This window comes from Anabrus simplex, chromosome 1 (assembly GCF_040414725.1).
Source record: "Anabrus simplex isolate iqAnaSimp1 chromosome 1, ASM4041472v1, whole genome shotgun sequence".
In the NCBI taxonomy this organism is placed as follows: Eukaryota; Metazoa; Arthropoda; class Insecta; order Orthoptera; family Tettigoniidae; genus Anabrus; species Anabrus simplex.
In genome coordinates, this window is record NC_090265.1 from 65,656,193 (window position 1) to 65,670,106 (window position 13,914).

Sequence of the window (13,914 nt, forward strand, 5' to 3'; positions counted from 1 at the left end):
AAAATTAACAGTCCAACTATACCTCTCACCTCCTCAACACAAGTTTCGGGTATAGTTGCACTTAACATTCAGTACTTAGTTTGCTTTCTTCTTATTTTCTAATTGATATGTATAACAATAAACTGTAATATTTTTTCATTTATAAATAATGAAAAACAGTCGACTGAATCTAGCTGTCCTTCTAGCTGTTCTGGTTGCTAAAGAACATAGTACTGGAATCCACTGGTCGCTATTCTTGCCCCTGAAATAAGATTTTGAAGGTACGATTACAGCAAAATGACTTGGACAAAAGAGGCCAATTTGCAAATTATTTTTACATAAATTTGTTGCTGGCATTGGAATAGTCCTCACGTTATCCGTACCATCCGGGGTATACTAGATAATTGAGCAATACACCTCTTCTCGAGAGCAGGTTCATTGTCACTGGAGGTTTTACAACTAGAATCGGACAGAGTGTATTCATCGTCTGAACCACTATCTTAATGATAACTAGCCACAGATACATGTGTAGCTGTGTACTGTATGTCGAAAAAGTTACAGAATCTGCTACGTGTCACTGGCTACTGCTATTCTGCAATTCTGTCTTTTAACATGTGTGATAACATCTCCTCTATTTTGGCAGAAATGATAGAATTCCTTGCCATATTTTCTTAGGAAGAACTTGGAGGATTTAGTACCGTTTTCAAGAAAGGATTTAGTACCATTTTCAAGAAAATTCTATTCTATTCACAACACTACACAGAACACACTATGTAAATTACAGCATGTAGGGGCTTGAATATCACTCTCACATTAAGTTTCCACTAATTCACAATCACTATATCCATTTGAACGATCATCAGCGTATAATTCTTCTAAAATATCGTCGTCAGCTAACACTATTACGCCAGTGCTCCATCTTATTATTGACTGAACCGGCAGAAAGTAAGTCGACGTTTCAAAACTAAATCAAAGAATAAAAGAAGGCCGTGAATAAAAGAAAAGTGGCAGATGTACATCTACAATTTATTCTACTCAATGTGCAAGTCCGAAATAGTTCCATGCATGATCAAGAGATGTCACAGGGAGACCGAAAACGATGTCGTGAATCAAAGGCTCGTCACCTACCGCTGGAGAGTGTACTACGAGATTGCTTGGGGCCCGTCACCCATGTGTTAAATTAATTTCTCCATCTAAATTTCCATCCTGTGAAATCATGGAGTCCAAATATTTAAAATCCTTTCACTACTTCAAGAGGTTCAATTCCTATTCAGCTTGCATCCGGGAGATAGTAGGTTCGAATCCCACTATCGGCAGCCCTGATGATGGTTTTCCGTGGTTTCCCATTTTCACACCAGGCAAATACTGGGGCTGTACCTTAATTAAGGCCACAGCCGATTCCTTCCAACTCCTAGGTCTTTTCTATCACATCGTCGCCGTAAGACCTATCTGTGTCGGTGCGACGTAAAGCCCTTAGCAAAAAAAAAAAAAAAAAAATCCTATTCATATCACTCCGCTGGATGTTCTGTTACCTCTCATCATGATCAAAATCTCGCTTTTCACAGATCTACAGTAGAACTTTTTTAGTACGTTTTTGAAGGGACTGAAAAATTTGGACATCAGTTGCAGGAAAACGTACTACCGTAAGATGCTGTACTGTATTTACAACATGTAAAAAAGAATGCGGTGTAGACTTGAACGTTAAATCGCCAAGCTTAATAATTAGTTACGTGCACTAATACGGTCTCAACATAAGTGTAGGTTATCAGTAACTTACATGGGGAGTAAATAACATAATCAAAATGAAAATGAATTACTGTAGGTCAATACCACAATGTATTCCAACTACTCCACATTAAACGGCACATAATAATGTATTTCAAAATAATAATACTACACAATACACAGCTTTGAAAAACATACTCAGAGTGGGCTTTCTTTTGTCCGAGTTTACATAGAACTGAATCCATCTTCTTCATAAAGCCATGTCATAATCATCATCAACAACAAAACTGTGTCCATTGCTTCTAGTGCTTTTGAAAGTGTAGGTACTGGTGTGGGTTCTGGTTCATCCTCTTCTTCACTTTCTTCCTGTCATTTAAGGCCGTCTGCTGATCAACAGTTTTGTCAGTCATCAGAGACTGACAGACCACAACACTGTCATCACAGTCTATATAAGCATGAAAGCTTACATTGTTATCTTCGCCCGCTATCTGTTGCCATTCATCACTTGCCCCAAGGTTTCCGCCTACAGGCATGACGTCATTTGCAACAACGACAGAAACCAGCGTAAAACACTTCTTGATGGTGTTCAGTTCAACTGAATCCCAGGATGATTTTACAAAATGCATTGCTTACAGTACTGTTGTTTTCCTCATAGTGGTTTGAAGAGATGCCAACCGCTTCTGAATGAGCCACTTCCTGTATTTTTGTTTCACGCTGGCGCTCAACTACACGAGGAGCGCAAGCAGTCGTCAAACAGCTGGCTGAGTGCACTAACGTAAATACAGGCAGATTTAGAAGGGAAATGTCAACAAACTTACTTAACGTAAAATTCGATGGGTTTACCACTTGCTTATTATCAAAATTGACTGTCACCATTTGACGGAGTCCTTGATAATGTCTGTAGAATTGCCCTACAATGATAAAGTCTACAAGCAGTTCGTGAATTTGAAAAATTGGACGTTTAATATTTAAAGTATGGAAAATTTATAACCTACAATCAACAGTGTGCTTCAGATTGTCATTTTACGGACGAAATGAATATTTGTCACGCCTAAACTCAGCTGTTTTGAGAGTGTGCTAAGATTTCATTTCCATAGGTACAATGTGTGAAAACGCTCACGCCAATAGTAACAAAATTATTTTAATGTGTATTCCAACAAATAATTTTAAGACATTCAACAATTTTAACAGATTGTAAATGTACCGTATTTATACATGAGACTAACTAGTGACATTGTATTTCAAATATTAGAACAAGGTTTTAAAGTTTCAAACACAACAAATAGTTATATTGTTTTTAATAAGACGACTTAAAATATAAAGCTTTAAGATAATTTTAATATTATGGTTAAGTTTGTTAACAGTAAACAATAAGTGTAATTTATAGAATAATGTTATCGGTTTTAATCTTGTTAAGAATGTATATGGCTGAAGATGTTCAGAATTTGAATGAAGGTTAATGAAGGCAAATCAACTGTTACAACTTTTACAAACAGGAGCTTTAAAACTGAATTGAATATACATTGGATGAGGTAGTTATCCCAAAATATGGCAAGTGCAAATACTTAGGTGTGAGATTTGAAAGTAATTTGCACTGGAAGTGTCATGTTGATGACATTGTTGGGAAAGCATACAGAATTAAAAGAAAAAAGTTACTTAAGTATGGTTCGTCCATTATTGGAATATGCAAACAGTGTTTGGGATCCTCACCAAGAATACCTAATAAAAGAAATAGATAGTGTGCAGAGGAAAGCAGCAAGATTTGTAACAGGGGATTTCAGGAGAAAGAGTAGTGTATCAAAAATGTTAAAGAAACTTGGGTGGGAAACTTTAAGTAAGAGAAGGGAGAAAACTATACTTATAGGATTATATAGAGCCTATACAAGAGAAGAAGCCTGGGGAGATGTCCATGTGAGGCTTCAGTTTGAAAATAATTATATCGGCAGGACAGACCACAAATATAAAATTAGAAGGAATTTCAGCAGAAGCGATTGGGGTAAATTTTCATTCATTGGGAAGGGCGTGAAGAAGTGTAACAGTTTACCAGGGGTAGTGTTTGATCCTTTTCCAAAATCTGTACAGATATTCAAGAAGAGAATTAACTGCAACAGAGAAAATAAATGAAGTGTTAGAGGGCATTCGACCAGTGCAGGTTAAAATAAAAAAATTGTGTGTGAATAAATTAATTCCATCCCCTGGTCTTAGGAGTTGGACAGCCAAAGTAGGGGATTGCCTGTAGGGGTGAAGTACAGTGGGGACTTCGAGGGCCCTGGGACCGTTACGGTAGCTGTGAAGGCCCTTCAGGAACTCTGAAAAGTGGCTCTGGTTAAGATGCAGCAGGTCATTATGCTACTTAGGTTCCAGAATGGGTAAAAAAAAAAGTAAATAAATGCAATGTAAAGTTTAATCTTATACCAGTTGTATAGTATCATTTGAAGTAATTCCACATACTGAATATCAGTTGACTATATTTGTAAGTAGTACAGGAGATATTATAAGTGGAATTTTGTAAACAATATAAATTTATTAAGGATGAGCTGTGTGTTTAATAGAAAAAATTGTTAGCGTAAATTGTATAATATTGTATTATAGGAAAATTTTCTTCTCATGTTAATTTAATATTTAGTGCTTGACAATAATGTATTTTAGTGTACCATTTGCCACCGAGGTAGACACCTCATTTGCAAATAAAGAGATTTTGATTTTGAAACATGTCCTGGTGTTTAATAATTTAGCAATAAAATAAGGATGAGATCCTAATTTTATAATTGCTTTTAATGTATTGAATAGGTGGAAATCAAAGTTTTATTGCTCTCCTTTAACAGCTTTCAAAGTGTTGATATAATGCTATTATTTCATTTCTTGTCTGTGCCATGGTTAATGTTTTCGACATCAAATGCCTTTATTCCTTTCAATTCTCTCAATCAAGTTTTCTATTCCGACTTCCTTTTTAACATCTTCGTTTCTCACTCTGTCTTCCTTATCATACTTCTTAGGTTATTTCATTTCACTGGCTTGAATTCTACTCCTATCTCCACTTGTCACTGTCCAGGTCTCAGCTGCATAAGTCAATATGGGTGCATAATGCATTTTGTACATTATCTCTTTACACTTCCTTGGTACTTCCTTATTCCAAACAAGGTTTCTTACACTCTGGTAGAATGCATTGGCCAGCTGCACCCTCTTGCTAATCTCAATGTCCAGCCTTGTATTCTGTATTAAGTCACACCGTAGGTATTTGAAACTGTCAACAATTTCAAGGCTTTGACCACTAATTTTCACAATGTCTTTCTCCTTTTGATATCACCATGGTCTTGCTTTTCTGTATGCTGATTTTCATACCATTCTTTTCAATTTTATTTAGTTCATCAAGTTGTTCTTGTACTTCTTTGCTGTTCGTTCCCAAGACCACAATATTATCCGCAAATAGTAATAAATTCATCTCCCTATTCACATATGCTTCTTTTGTCTTCTTTAAAATTTTGTCCATAACCATTAGAAACAAAAGAGGTGACAGCACACTCCCCTGTCTTAGTCCAGTTTCATTTCTAAACCATTCCATCTTTCCAACCGGAGTCTGTACGCTGCTGATGCAGTTGTACATTGCCCGCACCATTTGTACAGTTTGTATACCCAGTCTCATTTCGACCATGATTTCTCAAACCTTCTCTCTGGGAACACTATCGTATGCCATTGTTAGATCTGTGAATGTCATGACCAGGTCCTTTCCATATTCCCAATTCTTTTCTATTAATTGCCTCATGTTGAATATTGGATCCACCGTAGATCTCCCACTTCTAAAGCCATACTGTTTCTGTTGCAACTCTCCTATCTTTCTTCTCATTCTCCTATCTAATATCCTTACCAGTATTTTTGGTATTTGTGATGTGAGTGTCATTCCTCCATAGTTATCACACTCTTTTTTGTCCACCTTCTTAAAAACTGGTATATTTATTCCCTTTCCTTAATTTCTAATTTTAAATCATGAACAACATTCAAAATAATGTTAAAGTCTATTTCCTTCCTCAAAGACATATCACTTATCTTAAATAATATGTTTTCATCTGAGAAATCAAACCAAGAGGTGAGTGAGATTTCAGTGTTATTTCATACCAACCTAAAAACTCATTCTGAACTTTTTGTACTTTTTCTTTAGTCAGATCATTAAAGAGTATCATTGTTTTGAAACCAAGAAACTTGCCTGATATTCTTGCTTCTAACTGTTTGTTAAGTGATTCCATTATATGGTACACCTCAAATGCTAATAATCCGTTTCTTTCCAAAGATAAAATTGTACAGTGGAGTACTTTTAGAACATTACAGAAAAATTGCTAGTAGCACTCAGTCAACATGTTGACTGCCAGGACACACAGTAAGAAATGTCCTGGTGGCCAGGCTTTCTTTCTACTGTGCATGTAGTAAATTAGAAGTAAAACCCTATTCAAAGTGATATTTCACTTAAGTGTTCAATATACATACTAAATACAATGAAAATTCCTAGCACCCTGAGGTACCACTGTGGTCCCACAGAAAATTTCACTGTATGGTTTTGGCTAGATAGCTGGAGCGGTACAGTCTAGCGGTACTAAAAGCTTGTGTTGCTTTATAGTACTCATTGTAGCTAATGGACTGTCACTTTGTTTTCTAGCGCTTAACTCTACAATCGCAAGGGACTCATTGTTCTACTGTAGGGTGTGTGTGAAATACGTGCAAGATATTTCTGTGTTATTATACCAGTTACCGGAGAGTTTAATTATAAAGAATGAAGCTATTTTCTACACGAACTTGTAGAAAATGGCGCTAGTCCTTCAGTCTGAGCTTTCTGATAAGTAGTGTTCATTTCAGGCTGATCTATTATGTTTTTCAAGGCAAAAAAAGTTTTTACCAAATTTAATTTGAAATATATAAAAATAAAAACTATAATTTGGAAACGAAGCACACCATAATTTGCTGCAAGGCCATAGTGGTACGTTAGCATAGGGAAGTCAACAGCTCAGTGGTCTGCTGGCCTGGCAGGGAAAGTTACATAACAACACCTGTAAGCAGTACTTTGTACCCTCGTGGCTTCATGAGAAACTCACTTAACGGCACAATTTACCGCTCCAGCAGCCATCGTGTTGAGGATATATTTTTGTCACCATTTTCAACATCATTGAAAAATGATTGGATTGATATAGGACATTATTCCCTTAGTGAAGTGAAATATTACTGTATGACAGGAAAGCAATTTAAAAGTCTCCTACTACTAGGTAAATACTTAGCCATTTTCTTGGTACATATCTAATTATTTCCCTTCATTCAATGTTATAAAATTCAAAACATCCCTTCTACCCCTAGTGAATGACAGGAAAAGTAATTATACATCTCACTTACAAAACCTTCAAGGTCAAAATGACGGAATTTTTAGTTGCATACTTAGCTGTATTGTGGATTTTATGGGCACAGCAAGATGAAGGCAGAATACCTTCAGTGTCAGTTTTCAGCAATGTAAATACTGAAACCTTTTTACAAAATTGAAATTGGCACTGTCGGCAGTTTATTATGTCACATTATTTATACTCAAATTGTGAGCAACTAATCTATCTTTTAATTGACCAAATGCAACATTTGCAGTTTCATGACTGTCTTTTGTAATAGTCCAGCAAAACATAACATGCACAATTCCCTTGTCACAATGAAAGTAGCTTAATATTATTGAAAACACCTTGTCATAACCATGATTAGATGTGTCTGTAGATACAGAATAAAACATATTTTTCTATACTAGTTCTTTGATATGTTCTTTCACAGAAAAAGGCTGAAGTTCATTGGTAACAATTGCTGTTGCTTTGGCCTGTCCTAGAGATATGCTTTTTCCCATTTCTGAGTCTGGAAATATTAGTGGGACTAGTTTTGAGTCATAATTGTGATAACAATAAGGCATGTTCAGAATAACATTTTGAAATACTCTTGTCACTTCTGAAGCAGTGACTTTTGTTTTGATGTACTGTACTGGAACTGGAACCAAAAAATATATATTATTGTCTTATTTTGGAGGGATAAGCTGGCTGCTCTCTGATGTTCTTGGCCATTGTTACATCTCATCATGTCGTAGAATCTTCTATGAGAAATACTGAACGTCTTCTTGCGAAGTGTACCAAATGCCTTGTGGATGTTACTTTGATCAGGAGATAGGTATGACATGTTAGTTTCCCGCTTTGCATTATATGCATATACATGTTTATTTTCCCATTTACCTTCTCGGGTGTAAATTATGGCTTCCTTTTTTTTTTTTATGATGAAGTAGAAGTATAGTCATCACTATCCGACACCAAATCCATTTTTTAAAAAAACTCAAAACTTAAAGGAAAACACCATTTAATACAACACCTCTATGCTGACGTGCTTCGTGCTACAGCATGGCCACACACGGCATGCCATGGACTAACAGTAACTCAGAAGTCTGAAGGTACATCCGGAACGCTTGTCCAAAGATGCTACTGTATAACCTGCTTCATTGCACTGTCAAAGATCATACTCTTAGTTGAAGCTAGATGGCAGGACAGTTGTGTACTGTGAAAATTTATACCAATGACAATAACACAAAAGTTTGTTCAGATAGAAAACAAAAGAATGTGCAACAAATGATGTTCTGTGTGGGACATTTACAAAATACCTTACCTTAAAATGTGGGACGTCCCAAAAAATATTGGATGATTGGTCACCCGAGAAACTTATAATCCTAGTTTCATTACTTCCTGTTGGTTGTTCACTTGTTGTACATGTTGTATAGGCTGTTGTTAAATGTTTTTTTCAAAATTTGATTAACCATAAGTTAGTTTCAACAGACTGAAGAACCTAACAGTTATAGGCTTAATCACAGTCAATGATAAAGCTATTATGGCTGCGTCATACTGGAGCACTTTCAAACTTTGAGGATACTTGGATACAATCGTCATTATCGTAACTTCAAGAAAAGATCAGCTTGTTTATCTGCCTGTGCTGACAGTGACCATGCTATGCAGATCAACTACTGAATGATCAATTGCAAATTTAAATTTGATTTATACCTTGCATCACTGTTCTGAAATGCTGAATTACTCTAGAATAAATTTTCATCTTTTCTGATGGGCAGTGCCTAGATGAGTAGGAACATGAGCTTGAATACCTACTTTGAGAATGTGATTTACATAACTGTTGTAAATAAGATAGTACCTGAGCTTTTTAAAATCATAAATTGTGCATTTATTAATCTAATGGAACAAAAAGTGGAAAAGTTGTCCATGGACATAACATTTTGTTGGGCATGAGTGAGTGGACCATTTTATCTGTAGAGACAAAGTTTTGGAGAAAACATTGTTGGACAAAGAGAAGGAAATGGTGGGAGACAGGATGCAATGGATATAATGCCTTAGAAATATATTCAGCGTAATGAAAAGTTGTACATTTTAATTATATCTTTCTTCTTCTTCTTCTTCTTCTTCTTCTTCTTCTTCTTCTTATTATTATTATTATTATTATTATTATTATTATTATTATTATTATTATTATTATTATTATTATTATTATTATTATTATTATTAATTGTAACACTTGTTAACAGCTCTTCTCCCAGCAATAACATCCCTTTGATGAGGATTGTCCAATCCGTGAAACATACTAAACGACGTGGTTCTAAGGTTATTAAGGAAGGCTGGATGGTGCATTTTACCAGCAAAGACCATATGGTAAGTTTGAAACAGTCTCTGAAAGATTGCTTATATATATCTGATATTGAAAGGTTAGTTATTTGCTTGTGCTTATAATATTTTTTCAGCGAAAGAGGCATTATTGGCGCTTAGATAGCAAGTCCATTACGTTATTCCAAAGTGATACTGGCTCAAAGTATTACAAAGAAATACCACTTGCTGAAATTCTGTCAGTAGAGGCAGCACGTTCTCCTAAAGGAGGTAAGGTACTTTTTTTTCCCTTCTTAAATCTAATTAGGAGGCTCCCTAAACTTAAACTCAGAAACAAACCACTCAGTGACACAGTCATTAGTCAAACTTAGTTATATGACATACGTATATACGTACAGGGCAAGGTACAGTATATATTAGCCAAACATGCTGGTACATTTGTACTTGACTCAAGGAACACCAACGAAATATCCGTCTCAACCAGCCAGACAAGTCAGCTGTAGCTGAGCACGCTGTATCAACAAGTCATGATGCCGTGTTCCAAGATGTTTGAGCTCTTACTCACACTAAACACTACAGGTCTAGGATTGTATTGGAAGCTATGGAAATACATAAAATTCCTAACAATTTCAACAGGGACACTGGCTATCAAATAAGTAATACGTGGATTCCAGCCATTAAGGATTTACTTAGGTTGTTCTCTCCCCTGTTCTTTCACTATTGTTATTTCATTTCAGTGTTTTCCAAATTCGTACGTTCCTCATCATCTGATGGATCATTCCAGACGATATGTTAAAGTGTCTTAACTTCATAATTTGTATACACCTGTTATCTCCACCTCCTTCTGCCCAGCTGACTCTCACTCATTATCCTTTGTTTTTTCTACTCACCTTCTTTCCATTCTTCAGTTCTGTTCTATTCCTCTATCATATGAGTCGTAAGTGCACTTTATTTTATTATTCCTATTATACCACATTCATTCCTGATTCATCTGATGACCTTGCTGTTATTTCACAAAGCACATACGGTGTAACAAGAAACATCTTAATTGGAGCTTAGATGGTCTCGTCTGCTCTCACTTGGAATGCTAGCTTACATTGAGCCATCTGATGATGAATGAGAGTACAACTTACTCTAGACCAATGGTAAAGCATTCTTAAATTCAAATCTTCATTATCGGAGAAGTCTTCCTCGTGAACAGTTGAGATTTTCTTCTGAAGACACAGAGCAAAGTTCTCTGTGACACATAAAGTATTTCACCTTGTTTTAGAAAGCAAAAGCCCTTCATGTCTACATATATGCATATTCTTCTTCTTCTTTTATGACCACATAGGATCACTTTAGTCAGTCCGTCGTTCAGATCTCTTTGAACGGATTGTTTGGGCTTTGCGGTCCTCCCAGTACTTCAGACGCTCCGATCTTCATGCCCTTTCCTCAGTTGAAAATATGCGTGTTGTTGGTTTTTTTTGTGTAAGAGTAAAGCAGAGGTTTGTATTCTTGAGTTTTGTATTCAATTTTATCTTATTTGTGGTGTCTTCTGTTGTAAGGCCTATTGCCTTCAGATCCTCTCTTACTTCTCTGATCCATTTACATCCTGTTGTGATATTTTTTGAGACGAGATTGTGTTGTACTAGTTGTTTCAGAAGTCTCGAATCCTGCATCCTCATGATATGTCCAAAGAATCCCAGTCTCCTCTTACGCATAGTATCTGTAATGGGTTCTAGCTCTTTGTACATGACTTTGTTAGGTATTAACCACCACTGTCCAGCTTTCTGGTATTTTTTTTTTTAATGCAGGTTCTTCCAATCCTCCTTTCAATTTTCTGAAGCCTGTCAGTCTTTGATTGTTTATTCAGGTGAAAAAGTGTTTCTGCTGCATTTATGTAGCTCCGGTTTTATAACTGTGTTGTAGTGTTTTATTTTTGCATTTATTGGTAGACATTTCTTTTTGTACTGGGCTAGTTGGCCGTGCGCGTAGAGGCGCGCGGCTGTGAGCTTGCATCCGGGAGATAGTAGGTTCGAATCCCACTATCGGCAGCCCTGAAGATGGTTTTCTGTGGTTTCCCATTTTCACACCAGGCAAATGCTGGGGTTGTACCTTAATTAAGGCCACGGCTGCTTCCTTCCAACTCCTAGGCCTTTCCTATCCCATCGTCGCCATAAGACCTATCTGTGTCGGTGCGACATAAAGCCCATAGCAAAAAAAAAAAATTCTTTTTGTAGATATCCCATGTTAATTTTTGTGCTTTAGCTAATCTATTTGTTCTTGTTTGGATTGAGATTTTTTTCATTTAGGTTATGTGTTATTACTTCTCCAAGATATTTAAATTGAGTTACTATTTTGATTTTATTACCATTTATGGTAACTTCTTTTAGTTGTGTTGGTTTTTGGGGCTTAATTTCTAAGTTTGGATATCTGTGTTTTTGCTTCTTTTATGTCAGCTGCTAGTAATGCTAAATCATCAGCAAAAACCAGGCAGTTTGTTTTGATTTTTCGGCTAATCTTTATTTTGGGGGGGCATTTCCTAAACCATTCCCTCAATACCATTTCTAGAGCACAATTAAATAATAGTGGTGAGAGCCCATCTCCCTGCCGTAGTCCAGTTTTAATTTCAAATGTCTCTGATATTTCACCCTTAAACTTCACTTTTGATTTGGTATTAGTGAGAGTCAATTTTATCATGTTTATTAATTTAGGGTGTAGTCCAAGGTGTCTTAAATTTTTAAACAGAGATTCTCTATGGATGCAATCATAAGCTTTTTTGAAATCTACAAATGTTACCAGCATATCTCTGTTTCTTCTCCTGTTATAGTCCATTATCAACTTAAGACTCATGATCTGATCAGGACAGCTCCTCCAGGGTCTGAAACCTCCTTGATATTCTCCTAGTTCTTTCTCAAGTTGTAAACTTATCCTCTTAGGATGATTATTGAAAATATTTTGTATGTTATGTCTAGGAGCAAGATTCCCCTCTAGTTATTGGGGTCGGTTTTATCTCCTTTTTTATGCAGTGGGTGAATGAAGGCTGTTGTCCAGTGTTCTGGTAGTTCTTCTTTAATCCAGATAGAGACAAGTTGTTGATGGAGGGCAACTTTTGCTGATGTTCCTGCATATTTCCAGATTTCTGCAAAGGTCTGATCTTCTCTTGGCGCTTTGTAGTTTTTTAATTTTATTCAGGGCTTGGTAGACTTCCTTTGTAGGGGGCATTTATGTTCTCTGGTGGTGTTTTTATCGGGGTGTTGGTGTCCAAATGAAGGAATTCTGTAGGTTCCTCACAATTTAAAAGTTTGTTGAAATATTTAGCCGGAATTTCTGCATTGTCTTTATTGTTATGAGCCAGCTTACCATTTTCATCCTTCATCTGTAGGGTTAGGGGGTTCATATTTTTGGAGCTGTTTTCTGAATGTTTTGTAGTAGTCCCTTGATTGAGTTTTATTGAATTGTTCTTCAATTAACTGCAGTGTGTCCTTATGATGTCGTCTTTTTATTCTTCTTAAGACTTGGGTAGTTTCTTTTCTCTGTTTTACTAGATTTTGATAGGATATTTCTGGTTTTAGGGACTGATGCAATAGCCATGTCTGATGTCTTTTCTCCACTGTTTCATCACATTCACTGTTCCACCATTGGTGTTTTTTATGTGGTTTAATTGGAGCCAGGTCTTCTGCAATTTGTTTAAGGTTGTGTGCTAAGTCTTCAAGTTTATCTGTGATTTTTATTTTTTCAGTTGCTTTCTAGTAATTTTTGTTGTTGATTAGCTGGGTTGGATCTATTTTTCTTTTAGTTTTAAGGGCCTGCTTTTGCTGTCTCCTCTGGGGAGTGAGTTTAATTTTAATTTTAGCTACGTAGTGATCTGAACCTCTGTCTATTCCTTGGAAGACTTTGACGTTATAGATCTCTTTGTGGTGGTATTTGTCCATGCAGATGTGATCCAGTTACCATTCTCCTTTAGTGTAGTCAGGGTGTTTCCATGTTTTGAGTTTTTGAGGTTTCCTCTTAAAACATGTAGATTTTGAGATTAAATTATGGTTTCTACACAGGTCAACTAATCTCTCTCCATTTTTGTTTTCTTGTGTGCTGGCCGTTTTCCGATGATGTCACAGTATTTTCTTTCTCTGCCTAGTTGAGCGTTGAAGTCGCCTATTAATAATTTTACATGGTGTTTGGGGATGTTATCTATGGTCTGCATCTTCATTATAGACTCTTATACATTTCACTGTTACTTCCGCTTAAAACAATAATCACCACCTCCACCTTTTAGCGTTCAGTCTGAAAGTGTCTTTGATTTTACTAAACTCCGCCACAGTCATCTATTTGTAATTAGCTCCGTGGCCTCGTTTAGTTCTGTACGTTTGATATTTAATTACATTATTAGGGAATAAAATACAAATTGACCAATATGCCATGCTTCCATTGCAAGTGAAATACAGTAGAAGTCCGTTATAGCGAGAATTCATGACGGCGAAAATATTTACTCGCTATAGCGGATTGTCGTTATATCCGATTTTTGTAGAAGTTGGGGAAACCCCCATACACATTAAAATCAGTATGAAAT

The 13,914-nt window shown here is 36.2% G+C and overlaps 1 protein-coding gene across 1 annotated transcript in view; it reads left to right on the forward strand.

The window, feature by feature from the left end:
- The window catches only part of PKD (serine/threonine-protein kinase D3), a 310,331-nt gene that overhangs the window by 208,904 nt on the left and 87,513 nt on the right, over positions 1 to 13,914 (forward strand). The window contains exons 9-10 of the mRNA XM_067138812.2: positions 9,287 to 9,410; positions 9,500 to 9,632. Coding sequence (XP_066994913.1) covers positions 9,287 to 9,410; positions 9,500 to 9,632 — 257 coding nt within the window. The remainder of the gene's footprint in view (positions 1 to 9,286; positions 9,411 to 9,499; positions 9,633 to 13,914) is intronic.